At 33.0% G+C, this 15,777-nt stretch overlaps 1 protein-coding gene across 3 annotated transcripts in view; it reads left to right on the forward strand.

The window, feature by feature from the left end:
- Nucleotides 1-15,777, forward strand: part of CSMD3 (CUB and Sushi multiple domains 3) — a gene marked incomplete at both ends in the record, with an annotated part of 1,233,164 nt that overhangs the window by 901,868 nt on the left and 315,519 nt on the right. For all 3 annotated transcript variants that reach the window (XM_080802411.1, XM_080802412.1, XM_080802413.1), the window contains one exon: nucleotides 4,069-4,225. In XM_080802411.1, the coding sequence (XP_080658537.1) occupies nucleotides 4,069-4,225 (157 nt within the window). The remainder of the gene's footprint in view (nucleotides 1-4,068; nucleotides 4,226-15,777) is intronic.

The following is a 15,777-nucleotide window of genomic DNA, read 5'->3' on the forward strand; positions in this document are numbered from 1 at the left end:
TTTCATAGTTGAATTATCACACTTCATTTTACTTTTATGATTATAGTGGTATCTCTGTGTTATTTGTTTTCTACCTTTTGACTTTACATTGTTAAATAAACTAGTTAATGAGTTTTGGTGCTGAATTAGATCCACTCTGCTGGGCTTAAGGTGTGTGTGGATATATATATATATATATATATATATGTATTATATATATTATATATATTAGTATTAGCTCTTCTCAGTCTTTTTCTTTCAATCATTATTTTTAAAATATCTTAAAGATAGTTTCTTTTGAAAAAGAAAAGAGTATGCTTCTAACTTAAAAAGTAGAAAGTAGAAAGACACAATGTAAATATCTCTCTTGGGACAGACAATATTTTTAAAATTTCCTTCAGCTTTCGAATGATGTCTTAATTTTTTACTTTATTCTCAGCACATAATACAGTGCATAGAACTAAATATGAGTTGAATTATTTTGTTTATTTTTTAAAATTATGTTATATAAGAACGATTGTCATGTGTAAAGAGAGGGTTTCTCTAATGATTCAACTTTTTTTTTTCTTACCACTGAACATTTAAGAAAAACATTAGGAGAGACTTTAAAAAAAAAACAAAAACCAAAAACAGAATTCAAGAACCAGTTTCTGTTTGCTGATTTACATCAATTACTTTAATTTATATTGCCCCTTTACTTGGCTATTTTTGAGATATGAAGTTCCTACAGTGTATTCATGCATAAAAGCAGAACTAGTTGAACCCAAGAAACAATTATTTATATTTAACGTAAGAATGAAATTACATTTAAAAAAAAAAAAAGAATGAAATTACATGCTGGCAAAAAGTAAGGGAAATAAAAAGGAAAGTATTCTTTGGGGTTACCTAGACAATATTAACCACAAATAAGATCACTGGATCTGCTGGCCAAATGGTTTGGTTGTGAATGTATGGCTCTAAACTTAGAATTTATGAACTATGTCATATAGAGAGTTATAAAATAAATGTATTCAAAAGCAGCTTCCGAGAATATTGAACATTTGAAACTCACAGACACAAAAGTGTGTTTTCCAGCAAGTGTGTTGACTTGCCTCTGAATTATCACTGGTGACAACTATTCTTAAGAAATCGAAAGTTGATTCTTATGTAATCAAACAATAAAATCCCTGAGCTAACAAACCTCAACATTTGGTTCAGCTTTGTTGAAGATAAAGAACTTCTTGCTGATAACTAAAACAGAAACTTATTTGTCTGGTAAGTTCCGCCCAGGGGTTCAAGGAATTCTTATATAATTTTAGGAAATTTGTCCGTACAGCCCTCTATCTAGTGCTCAGATACTCTTTAAACAGTCAACCCACTTTTTTTTGTTGTTTGTTGTTGTTTTTAGTTGACATAAAGACCTTGTAAAAGGGAGAGGACAATAAAATGTTTTCTTTTAGGAATTCCATGAGCATGTTGGCTTGAGTTCAGCTTTCATCTTTCTCCCTCTATTTCTGCCTCCCTCTCTGAGCTAAAATAATAAATAAGCTGGTGGAGCCCCGGAGGCTCATATGAAGCTGCAGATTCCCTCGGTCACAAAGGGAAAGAGCAGAATGTCCTGGTAAAAGAGACTTCAAAATTCCTGTGTAGAAAAGGTGTAGGGTAATGTGGTTTGAAGAGGACACCAGAGGCCCTGAGCACAAGCTGCATTTTTATAGCATGTTAAATAAAATTTTATCTCTAGTCTTTATAACAGTTAAATCTTATATCAATAATAAGGAAGTATAATCCTTTACATAGCTAAAGGTACATAAATACATACTTAAGGACTTAAGGGGAATTCAGTAACTGGAGGGAAGGAAGACCAAATTAAATGCATGGAACAGGTGGTATACGTTGAATTCAAACTGTAGGAGTGTTAAGAGAAATTTGAAAATAAATTTAAAATTTTTAAAAAAAATCTTAATGCAATTAGAGTGCTGAGAGAGAGACTTTCTAGAGTCTGACCAATGATTTTAAAATTTAAGATTTAAAAAAAAATAATTATAAATAAAATAAAATTTAAGATTTTAAATCATTTTTTAAATAAAGTTTATTTATTTATTTACTAGAGAAAGAGCACAAGCAGGGGGGAGCATCAGGCAGAGGAAAAGCAAGGAGCTCAATGCAGGACTTGAGCCCAGAATTCTGGGATCATGACCTGAGCTGAAGGAAGGCATCCAATGGGCTAAGCCACCCAGGAATCCCTAAAATTTAAGATTTTAATAGAAGCCCTAAAAAGAGATTAGTTACTGCTGAAAATCTAATTTTTCATGTGGAAGATCCAGTGGAGGATTGTTTATAATACAGAGGGAAAGATAGATGCAAAGAGAAAATATTGGAAAAATATAATACTGTTTTGGAGACTTAATATACAAATTATAGGCATTCTAGGTGGAAAATAAAAGGATCATATAAATAAGGAGTAATTAAATGAACAAAAACTCAAAGAGTTGCTGGAGTTTAAAAAATCTTAAACCTCTAATTAAAAAAGTCTCGTTACTTTATTTGCATAATACAGACTTTAGAAATACAGTGAAAATTTCCCGGTCTCTTTATTAAGTTAACATAAATTGAATACTAATACCTTATAAAGATAATTTGAAAAAAAAGAAAAAATATAAAAACTACACATGAATTTTCATTTATAAATTATAGAAAACATTCTATATAGATTATCAAATTAAACCCAAAAATTTAGTTCAAGAAAAGTCTACCATAAGGTTAATATAATAGTTACATGTATATAATAATAATGAAAATCCCATTGCATACCATCTAACTGCTCTCTGAACATGAACATGATGAATACCACTTTGGGGGAACACTGGGACTGTGGCAAGGTCACTTGTTCAGGAATTCAACAACATAATTTTTATACTAATACCAGGTTAGAAGTAAAGCAGTTTCAGGCAGCAGGTAAGTAACTGAGCAGCATTTCTCAACTTTTTCTATTCATTATCATTCATCTAATGAGCCTTCAACCCCATGAAGCTAAATATTATGGAGTAAAATTGGTCAGATATAGTGATCTTTGTAGCACTACTAATCATTGTAATATATAAGACTTCATTGCAAGCAAGAACCCATTTTCACTGTCTTGGGGGAGTGGGGCATAAGTACTCCACTGAAAATTCATCTCTTAAGGACAAAAGAATAGTAACATGCAATGTTGGTAAACCTTCCACTTAATTTCGATATGCTTTTTGGAAATAGTATAGCTATACCTGAGTATTTTAGCTCCGAAATCCCATATATTGATAATTTTCTTATGAAAATACAAATATAAAAAAAAATGAGGTATATGTAAAAGGTGTTTATTTCAGTATTGCTCTTAGTAGCAAAAAAACCCCTGAATTTACTAATATGGGAATGATAGTTGTGGTAGTGGCACTGTGTGAAATATTGCATAGCTCTCAAAAGGCAGAATCTGTATCTACTGACCTGGAGAGATGTCTATAATGCACTGATAAAAGCAAATTAGAATATAATGAGAAGTTACAACTTCAGAAGAATGAGAATTACATAGGAATTTTTGAGAGCTCATCAATTTTGTTTTGTATATTTTTACCTTGTTAGATCATTTCTAAAAACATTTAGTACTCATTTAATATTTTTGCATGTCAAAAATGAATTAAGTTAAAGAAAATGGATAAATTATAGAAATTGCAAAAGAAGCAAGTATATTTTATATTAATTACGTTATTAGAAAAAAAAAAAAAGGTATTTGATTCCCTTGAGCAAGTTGCAGAAAAAGAACCAACCAACCTTGAAAACCAGCCTTTCCATAGATATTCTCAATTTTAAATGCCTGCCATAAAAAAGCATTATTTTTATAATAAGATCAAAAGTTAAGGTATACTGAGCTTGGAATTTTAAAATTATCCATGTGGATTCTAACTTTCTTAGCTTGATATATGTAGGGATTAATATAGGTAATTGTCCTTGGGGAACATGAGTGATCTGATTTGGGAAGAATTTGATAATTTCCTCTTCTTTATAAACATAAACACATTATTTCAACTGGTTTTTATTGGCACATTTACATTTTTAATTATAAACATTTTGCAGATTTATGATGGAAAAGATAAAACGACTCATCTACTAGGTGCATTTACTGGCGCATCTATGCGAGGATTGACACTTAGCAGTACTTCAAATCAACTCTGGCTGGAATTTAATTCTGATTCTGAAGGGACAGATGAAGGTTTTCAACTTGTCTATACCAGTAAGTATTTTAGAAGAAAAAAATGGCCAAACACTGAGGCTGAGTATTTATTAAATAATTGCAACTTATGAGGTGAAATAAAACCCAAAATTTGATCATGAATTTGAAGTGTAGAACTACCTTCTATATATACAATTTTATTTGACCTTAACGATTCCATAAATTACAGGTATTCTAACTGTTGCAATTCCACATTGAAACAACTAAGGTTCAGAATGGTTAAGTAATTTGTGGCTGATTTATTTACGTAATTTTAAAATAGCAGTATTCTTCTCATCCAATATTTTTTTTTAAATATAATTTTTTTTAATATATGAAAATTCAATGTTTGCAAGTGTGGTGGTTATATATTGGACAGTCATTAATGATAACTGGATGGTTTCAGATGAGTTTACATTAGAGTTAAGTTTTTTATTTTGTTTTGCTTTTGTGTTGAATTGCTTTATTAAAAATAAAACTATTGCATTATACTCCAGTTGGTTATTCTGACAAACGAGTAGAAGTTCAAAGACTGAGAAGCATGGGTTGGTGGGTTACATCAGTTATTATATGAATTAAATGAATTTATTTTACCAGTGCCATAAGAAAAGAAACAGACTTAATACATCTCTCCACAATAAGTTTTATTCAAGTAATATATTTATTGAGTTTCTACTCTGTAAGCAGTACACTAACAAAATAAAGCTCATGTAAAACTGAGATAGTTACTAGCTGTGTTTTTAACAAATTTAGAATCAGATCAAATCAGTTCTTGGAAGTTCAGAATGCTCATTAATTTAGCAAAACAACTTAGCAGCAACATTCAGAAATCTTTACTTTTAGAATATTTGAAAAAGATCTAATGATGCCTATAAATTTTCTCAAGAAGTCAGGTGAATGGCAACTATTACAGAAACTGGAAAATTAAAATTATTACAGTATCAAAGAAACATGGGATCCTGAAGGGAATTTGAATCAAATTGCTGTTTGTGAAAATATTCTTTCTTAATGATAAGAGAAGTAGAAGACAGGAGAGTATATTATATTGAAATTATATTTAAAAAATCTGATGCATTTAAGTAAGAGATTACTATTGTTCCCTGTTTATTTCAAGGTTTTTTTTTCCTACCTGTGCTAGAATTGTTCACCATTAACGTAAGAAAACCTAAATTAACAAAATGAATGTTAAATTCGTATTTCTAAATCCTGAGAACTGTGTACAATGCAATTTTTTATGAAGTACTTCCAAAGACAAATGAAAATCTAACCAAATTGTGTTTACAGCTATTACTGTGTGATACACTAAAAGTAATAGTATTGACAATTATTGCTCAAATATAATTGGTGTGATCTGCTCAGAAGGGCACTTGTTGTTTTAATCTGCTTTTCTCTGGCTCTTTCTCTGTTTTCTAACAGAGTTGCTGACATTTTTCAACTCATGGCTCAATGTCTACACAATGACCTTTCTTTGCTCTGCATCATTTTGCATTTCTCCTTATCTAAAAATGTTAATGGGGTTCATAGGAAAAAACCTAGATTTCCTTCCCAGATTTTTAAATTCTGTGTAACTTGAGATTACTGATGCAAAGATGCTAGACATTGTAGGACATACCTGCATTTAAATTGGGTGGTTAGGTGTCTAGACTGAGTCAAATCATTGACCTTATTGTCATTGTATGAGCTCCCACATATTTGAAATCACTCTTCTTAATGACTCTAGTTGTTCATTATAGAATGTGTGTCATTATGAAGATGGAAAGCTGTAGAATGGGGAAGAGAATATAAAAGCAATTATTTTTTTTTAAAGGGTAGATATACATCCATAAATATTTTTCAGTCTCAGAACTGATACTGAATGTTTCCATCTCAGATCTGGAACTGAAAGTATAGCCTACTTCAAGTTGGTGGATATCACCAGGTCAGCGAAGGGTCCTCTGATTTTCTGAATCAACAGCTGTGTTCTGAGCTCCTTCTGGGAGGATCCTGGAACTGTAACATATCCATCATTAATTGTTATTTGTTCCAAGGTTTTACTTCTGATTTTGACAATGGCAATCTTTCTACATATCTGCAATTATCTTAATAGCTAACCCCAATAGCTAATCCCTGGCTTTGACGGGAATTTATCCCCATCCTCCAGATATGTTTTTGTTTCCAGCCATAGCACCAGTGCTAGGCTGCTTTCTCTTCAAGGTTAATAATTGTTATTGGTGTGCTCCAAACAGAAGCATCACCTGAGCCTTTGAACTTTAAGACACATCTCTGATATTTTCCCACTGATGCTTACTTACCCTGACTCCTTCAGTCAGAGCTAGCTTACTTTTAAACATTTCATTTGCAGAACTTTCTGTCCCCAACTAAGATATCAGTTATCACACTGTACTATCGTTACACCTTTCTGCAAACATATTGTACATACTTCTTTAGGAAGCCTTCCCTGTCTTCATGTCTTTAGTCAGTTTTGGTTGAATCGCATCTCTTTGCATACTCTTAGTAAATTAACATGTGGTCTGAATACTGATTTTGTATAATGCCTTTGTGATATAGATGAAGATTCTACAAGGGCATATATTTTAAATATTCATAAACTTCTTAGAGGTAGTAATTATTTTCTGAACACAAAAGAATTTGCTAAGGTGCCCAAACATGGAGAAATGTAAAAGACAATGTTTTTGTGTATGAATCATTGTATTTGGTTATTTCTAAATCTAATTCCACACTGCAATTCTGTGTTGTGTTCCTCCTTACAATTATCCAAACTTAGCCTCTGAAACATCTGAGAGAACACTTTGTGACATAGAGGAGTTCCCAGGATTCCCATTAAGAGAATTAGAGACAGAAGAGAGAACTGTTGGCTCTAGATCAGATCAAGTAAGGATTCATTAATAGAATGGTATTAAAGGTTGGATTGGTGGATTGCAAAGAGAAGTGGTGGGGAGCATACCAGGCAAAGAGAATAGGATTAAAGAAAGGCACAGAGACTAGAAAGATCCTATTAGGCACATTAAGGCAAATACAGCAAATAATCCAGTTTGGATTAATCCCATTTACCTAGCTCCTCACAATTCTAGCTGTTAAGATGTATAGGCCTTTTATGACCACCCTTATCTAATGACAGGTTTCTTATCTAATGATAGTCACTATGTCTCTATTGTCCATTTTGTTGACTTGTGTGGTTGCCTGGTTATTTGTAGTTTTAGGTAGAGAGAAACACATTTGGCTGAGATAGAAATGAGAAAATATTTTTTCTGAACAGATATTTTTCAGAACAAATAGTTCAGAACATAACTTTTAAGGGGCATTTTATTTCAGCTATCTTTTAGGCCCATTCATCATATAATCATTAAGAGTAGCAAATGGACCAGTGGAAACAGTAGTTGAGATGTTGCTTTTGGTTTCAAGTAATAGAAAACCTAACCATAGCTTAAATTACCAGGATTTATTTTTCTCATATAAGACAAAAGATGAACAACAAGTAGGTAGTTTCTTGATTCAACTCTCCAACCTAGGGAACAAGGATCCTGCCCCTATCTCTCTGCTTTAGCATCCGTAACGTGTTCATTTTTTTGTCCTAATGTCTGTGATATGGTCATAAGATGGCTATTTTAACTCCAGGCATAGTCAAGGCAGGGAGAAGGAGGGAACAGGTAGTGCCAACCGCAAATGCCTCCTTTACCAGGTATGCAAAATCTATGTCAGACATTCTCTTATCTCTCCCTGTCCTAAACTGAGCCATATCATTATACCCGATTTCCTAGCAAGAAAAGCTGGGAAATGAATTATTTGGTAGACTAAATAATCGCTCAGTATTAGACCACCATGCTATACAGCCTGATATGATTCTTTTACTGCTGGGAACAAAATCAGGTGTTTGTGAGGAAGAAGAGAAAAGATATTGAGAATACAACTTACAGTGTCTACTACAATGTACAGCTGTAACAGTTATTCCAAAACAAGTAATAAGTCCATAGATGTTGCATCAATATATGCCTCTGCAATTAGTGGTATTATGGAAGCCTGGACTCTTGGGTGTTTAGAAAGGAAAAGCGTTTGGTTTACTCATTATTAATAATTTCAGCTCTACTACACTAAGAAGACAGTGAGCTTCTTTCACTCTTCTTCATCAATAAATAAATTATATATATACTTGTGAAAATGCTACATCATACTTCAGAGGAGAAACTCTCGCAGTCCTTTATTTTTCTAAAGCAAATTGAATCTCTTCAGTCATAACCCATTAAGATAAACATAACATAAAAACATAACATTAAGAGTTATCAAGAATAATATTTTTTTTAGCTTTTGTGGGGCTATCCTTCTCCCAGATAAGTTTCCAGTCAACTCTACCTAGTTTGATTAGAATAATTGAAGCCTGGATAGCTACACTGGTTGAGAGTAAAACAGCATGATAAACTTGGTCAGACCTTGACTACCATTAAGGTATCAATCCCACTACTCAGCCTCTCAGAATTAACTCCCTCTTTGAGTCAGGTCATTCTTCCGTTCTTCTCAAACTAACAGCTATCAAATACTCTTGCCCTGGAGAAATCTGAAACTCACCCCAAATAAAGATATAGATAAGGCATGCTTTTTAAATACAGATTCGTTGACAATTTCCCTGTGACCCCTAAAGGCATAGCTGCATTTCCTAGAGGGAGTGGGGGAGTAAAGGGAGAGAAAATTACCATCTCCTTCTAAACTTGGAAGAACAGATCAGAAATTAAGATATCATTATAGTATCCTTTTTTTCTTTCTTCCTTTCTTTTTTTTTTTAAAGATTGTATTTGTTTATTTGAGAGAGAGACAGTGAGAGATAGCATGAGAAGGGAGAAGGTCAGAGGGAGAAGCCCACTCCCCGTGGAGCTGGGAGCCCGGTGTGGGACTCGATCTGAGACTCCAGGATCTTGACCCGGGCCGAAGGCAGTTGCCTAACTAACTGAGCCACACAGGCACCTTTTAGTATCCTTCTTAAAGCATCACTCCGCTCTGGTTCACTCTGAATAGAACTCAGCAAAACCTGATAGGATAACCTGACCAGACTTCTTCAGCCCCTCAATCCACATTTCAAGAAGATGCTTGTAAATCCAATGTCTTTCACTGAATCTCTCACTGAAGATTACGTTGTAGAAATGTCATTTTAGTGGGACAAGACAGAAAAGAAAGAGAAGAACAAAGGATAAGAGAACTTCATTTAGACATAATTTCTAACTGGCCAATTGGAGAATAGTACAGAAGATGAGGCTACTGTAGTTAGTTGGTTTTGGGACTCCATCTCAGAAGAGGTTATTACTTGAGTTGATATTGGAATTATAAGAAAGGACAACCACAAACAGATCTGTGGGGAGAGGGTGCCAGACAGATAGATCATCAAGTGCAAAGGCCCGAGAGAGACCTGAGCTTGAGTTATGCAGCTAGAACTGAATGAGCAAGGAGAATGGGACAAAATGAAAAAGTGGAAATTAGGCAGGGGCGAGGTAGGCTATAGTTAGGGGTTGGATTTTACCTAAAAGATACAGAGAAATCTTTCAACACCAGTGTATCTTTACAAAGTAGAGTTAAAAATAACAGCTAACATTTATCTACTCTCTACCAGGTATAAGATATAACCCTGTGAGGAAGGTACTATTATCCTCAGTTAGAAGAAGAGGAAAATGAAGCACAAAAGAGTTATGACTTGCCCAAGGTCACAAAGCTATTAAGTACAGGTACAGAAATTGAACTGAAGGGCTCTGCCTCTTAATCACCATACTATATTATCTTCAACCCAAGTTTGAGGTGTTTTATATTTGAATTTCCATGGATTTATAATTTTTTTATTGTTGATGTAAATGTAAAAACAAATATTTTAAAAAGTAAATACAATTCATTCCAAAGACACTTTCATCATTTTATGCCTGAGAATCAGAGTGTTTTCTTATTGGCCAAACTTAGAATCAGAGGATAACTTAGACCTCGTGTCTATTATGTTGTTTGTGTAGTCTTTAAACTTTATGTCTTGAAGTTATGCTTCATTGCACATTCCTTTAGCTCTACTCATTTGTAGTTCTCCCACTTTTATTCAATAGAAAGTAGTTGGGTGTTTTAAACAACCATCCATTACAGAGCTAAATCAGACCTTTTGATGGATTATAGCATTGTCTTCTCAAAAACTGATCTGGTAAATGTCCATGATGCCCAGCCAGTAGATACTATCTCTGGGCCTATTGTTATTACCTCTGTACATTTAATTTACTAAAAAGCCTATTGGAGAAATGTTCATTATCCCAAGGGAAAAGTTCAACTATATTTGGACACTTTTAACCTTCCAGTCTTGTTGCTTGAAATGATTCAGTAATCCACATGGAACATGCCAATTTCAAACTTTATATTCAAATTAATGATGGGCATTAGTTAACTTGTGATGCCTTTTCTTGTGTACTAACCTTACAAATATATAATAAATTATCCTTATTTAAACTCTTTAATATAATTACTAGTATGTTGTTGGCAGTGTTAATAATGAAAAATAATCAGGTGATTTATTGACTCTAACTTTATTCTTTGGATATATTTTAATGCAAATGCAAGTAGAGAACAAGTAAATTACAAGGGAGCAACAAAGTTAGCCTGGGTGGTTCTATGTCCCGTAAACACTTAACAGATGCATTTGACATTTCTTTCACTCTTAAAACTTGAAATTAACCATTTAATAAAGGAAGTGCTGACTAATGCTGCATTATGTAATATAAGGTATTCTAGCTAAAATATTGGAGAAATATTTCTTCATTATCTGTCATTTACATAGGCAATATTAGTTCTTCGTAATAGAATAACAAAATAATCATTGTCATTTGTATAACTTTGGCATCCCAAAAACTTTGTAACTTTTGAACTTAGATATCTAAAGACCTACTAGTATACTCCTTACATAAAAATTAATTTCTGGGGATTGAAGACTTATATGTGAGTATGAAAACATTAAAATATTGAGGAAAAAGGGGCTCCTGGGTGGCTCAGTCGGTTAAGTGTCTGACCTTCAGCTCAGTTCATGATCCTGGATCCTGGGATGAGCCCCGCTTTGATGATGCTTCTCCCTCTCCCTTCCTCTATCGTGCACTCTCTTGCTATCTCTTTCTCTCAAATAAATAAATAAAATCTTTACAAAAATAAATAAAATAAAATATATAGGAAAAAAAAAAGTGTGGCCTAGAACAGCTATGTCTTCAAGGTGGAGTGAGATTTCTAAAACAATTTCTAAAACAAGATACACAAGCAAAAACCTGTCAGTAGTCAGTAACATCTGTGCCCTTCTAAGCACTTTCCTAAAGTGTAGAGACTAAAGACCTGGCAACTGTATTTCCCATACTCCAGCCAGTGAAGACCTCTACTTAGATTCTGTCAATTAAAGGCAGCCCTGTGAGAGCCTAGAGGTGGAGTGGGTGGAGAAGCCATTAAGGTCTATGGTGCAGCAGGTGGGATTGTGATACAGGCAGGTGGTTTTATGTGGTAGCATCTTCCCTGAATTCCAGGATGTCCTGAAAGCCAGCAGTAGTCTTCTGACCTTTATACTGTCTGCATTTCTTGTATTTTCCCTCAATACCCTAAGAATAAAGATGTACCTATTTCTAATGTATGGAATCTTAGCAATTCAAAATGTCTAAGTGGCTTCTATTTTTCTGACCAAGTCCCAGTCATCATATATTTTTTAAATGTTTCTGTAGCAAAAAACACCATAAACAGAGTAGAAAGATGAGACATTTTTAGGAAATATTTACTATATATGTAACAGGAAAATATAAACTCTACAGAAAGGAATCCTAGAAATTAATAAGAAAATGAAAAGAAAATTTTGCACAAAAGTAGCCTCAGGTAGACAAACAAAAATGCTTAATAGAAATTGAGAAAATTAAACCTAAAATAATATGTTTTTACAGTTGGGTTATTTTTGTTGTTGTTGTTAGATTTGTTTCACTGAAGGTGAGGACCTCTCTTTCTGAGCAGAAATAAATTATGTAACATCAAAATAAGAACTCTGAGAAAAATAATACTTGTTTAGAAAGAACCTCTGCTTTACTAATATTAATATTCATGACATTAGTAAAACTTAAAATGCTCTACAATACTAAATGCTGATGGCAATTTGAAGAACATAAAACTCTTTTAACTTTGGGAAATGCAAGTTGGTAAAGTAATCTAGGAGAGTAATTTGGCAATATCTAGTAAAATTCCATTCCTAGATGTATCTAGAATGAACCAACTATACAGTTTGGCCAAATACCAAATGGCTGATGGTTAAAAATTAATGTTCAGGCAAAGCTGAATCTCACCAACCCAGAATGATGTACAAATGTATGATGTGCAAGACACAAACTAGCCATTTAAAAATATCACTCACTTTTTCATGCCCAACAAATTAAAATATAGGAAAGCCTGTGAGTAATGTTTTCTACTCAGAGGTTTATGCATAGGACTTAGAGCATTAAAATTTTTTTAAAAAAATTATTTACCATATCTCCTGTTCCTCCAGTTGGAAATGCATATCAGTCATTTCCACAAACTTTTGCTTGTTTAAATGTTTTACTTCTATATACTGAAAACTACAAGGATTGTCTTCTTAAACCATTCTTATAAAGTTTGTGGTTTCAAAGTTTGATACGTGTCATAGAGTTTGACTAGTGAGGAATAAGTGTGTGCCTTTTTTTTTTTATTAGTTTGTCCAGTGAGAAAAAAAGGAATGTGTATTCATTTAATATTTTCTTCTTTTTATTCCTATTATATTCTTTATTATGTCTGAATCAAAGAGGATTATCACAGCTGTTGTGCATGACTGTGGACAAATTTCCTGCTTGTGAATTTTATTGTTTTTTATTTCCTGCTTTCAAATTTTAAAGTGGCAAAGTTGACATTCTATTTTGTGTACATCTTCATTTAATTATAAAGAATTCTAAAATGAGACTTTTCCTCACAAGATTCATGGCCTAAGTAGAATTTAATAATCGAACATTAAATATAATTCTTGTAGATTATTTTACTAAGTATTATTAGTCAAATTGACCAAATTCAATAGAGATTAAGATGACAATAGATTAATCTAATCTTTAAGTTTCCTTGCATTATTATTTAAACTTTAATTAATGTTTTTAGTTTCAGAAAGGATATGACCCTTTACTGTATTTAGCCAACATGCTTTCTCAGTTCCCTTATTAACAACCTATTTACTTTTTGTTGAACAATTTGAAAGTTCTTCCTTTTAGTCTATATACCTAATATATCTTCATTCACCATTAAATTCTCCAAAATGTAACTTTTACAATATTAAGTACATATTTACATTTTAACTGATTTTTTTTTAAAAAAGCATATAAATACCTCTTTTAAGTTCTATCAGAAATGCTGACTTACATTCAAAGACGGAGTTTTCAAATATTTATATTGCTAAGCCATCTGCCTTATTGGATTACTGTTCTGCTGACCATGTGACATTACCCCATGTGAATACATAGTTTTTGCTCATAAACAAATTGCACAGAAATTATGTTGAGTAGGAATTCAACTATTTATCTTTTTGTAGGCCAAGGCAGAAATTAAAAAGTAGATTAGAAGATGTTGATGGAATCTTAAGACAAAATGAACTCTGGAACCCTACATGGGATAGTAATGTTTGTAACATGTGCAAAAGGAAACCAAAAAGTATAGCCTTTTCGTAGCATGGAATAATTGGAAACAGTGTAAATGCTCATCAGTTGGAAAATAAATAAGTCAATTTTGGAGTCTGTTTCTAATGAAATACCACAGAGTAGTGAAAACGAATAAAATGTTTATTTGTGGGGCGCCTGGGTGGCTCAGTGGTTTAAGCCTCTGCCTTCGGCTCAGGTCATGATCTCAGGGTCCTGGGATCGAGCCCCGCATCGGGCTCTCTGCTCAGCGGGAGCCTGCTTCCCCCTCTCTCTGTCTGCCTCTCTGCCTAGCTCTGATTTCTCTCTGTCAAATAAATTAAAAAAAAAAAAAATGTTTATTTGTGTGATGTGTGTGTTTGTAAAGGTTAAAATACAATGCTGGGCAATAAGTAAAGCCTCAGAAGAAATCTGAAAATAATTGTATAATTTATAGAATGTATAAATCCCTGTGGGGTGTCTGCGTGGCTTGGTTGCTTAAGCATCTGACTTTGGCTCAGATTATGATCTCAGGGTCCTGGGATGGAGCCCCAGAGCCAGGCATCCTGCTCAGCAGATAGTCTGCTTGTCACTATCCCTCTGTCCCTTCCCCTACTCGTGCTCACATGCCCCCGTGCTCTCTCTTTGTCTCTCTCTCTCTCTCCCGTTCTCTCCCTCTGTTAAATAAATAAAAAATTTTAAAATGTATAAATGCAAAATATACTATGTATTGTTCATAGATATATAGATGTGTGATAAAAATGTTAAAAAGGTGTGAAAATAATATACTAATTTAGAATATTTGCTAGCTCTTGGTAGGGAAAAATCAGAGAAGGACTGAGAAGGGAACAAAACGGAGCTTTAACTTGTTTTATCATATTTATTTCTCAGTAAGAATATGTGAATATGATCAATTAATATGAATATTAATCTGAAATAATATTAATATTAATCTGAAGCCACTTAGCAGAATCTGATAGAGCCAGATGAAGAAGTTGTTATGTTATTCTTGGTATTCTTGTATGGGTTTCAAATAATGACTTAAAAATAAATTAGAAATCCTTATACTAATGGTGGCAGGAAAGGAATTAAATCTCAGTGTAAAAGTCATTCATAAAGTCAAAAGAATTAAGTCAAAAGGATTTAGGTAATGGGGATTTTCAGTTCATTTTGTGCTCTACAATTTTTCATTTCACCAGAGTATCAAATTTCATGAGGAATGGTGAATATTTATAATATATAGGATTTTTCATACACATCTTTATTTAATTGTCAGTTTCAAGTATTTGAGCTTTTCTGTGAAAAGACTGGCAGCTGAATGTTTCCATAAAGATAAGACAGATCTGAATATTTATGAATAAGCAACAATAATTCTACCAAATTGGACTAAATTATGTTGTGCTTTGTAGCTTATATACTATTGTCCTCGTGCATTTTCGTCTACAATGCCAAGTATTATAAATTATCTTAATTTACAAAGAATATCTCCATTTTACCTCATCACCAGCAATTGCCAACCACATTTACAGAACATTCAAATTAAGGAAGGATGAATTTGGTAATAAACCTTGAAAAGAGAGCTTGATTTCCATTTTTATTTTGATAAATGATATATGGTAAAACTCAGAAGTGGGTGCATTTTGAATGATAAACGAAATGTTATGTCTGGTAGAAGACATGCAAACTTGTAATTTTTGAGCAAGGACACTTTAAATGAAGTATTAAGTATGCAGATCCATGTAAAATAATGTGTCCTCAAAATTTAGAGTTACTACTTCTGCCATTTCTGCTTCTGTGTTTGAAAGACTGACTTGCTTGACCATGGATCCTTTATATCTCATATGTTTCACAATTTGAGTTACAACTTCTAACTTCTTGTTTGGCTCTGTTTCTGAAGCTGTTTACATTTTCTTTCTTTTTTTTTTTTTTTTTTTTTTTAAA

This window comes from Martes martes (assembly GCF_963455335.1).
Source record: "Martes martes genome assembly, chromosome: 4".
Taxonomy (NCBI): domain Eukaryota; kingdom Metazoa; phylum Chordata; class Mammalia; order Carnivora; family Mustelidae; genus Martes; species Martes martes.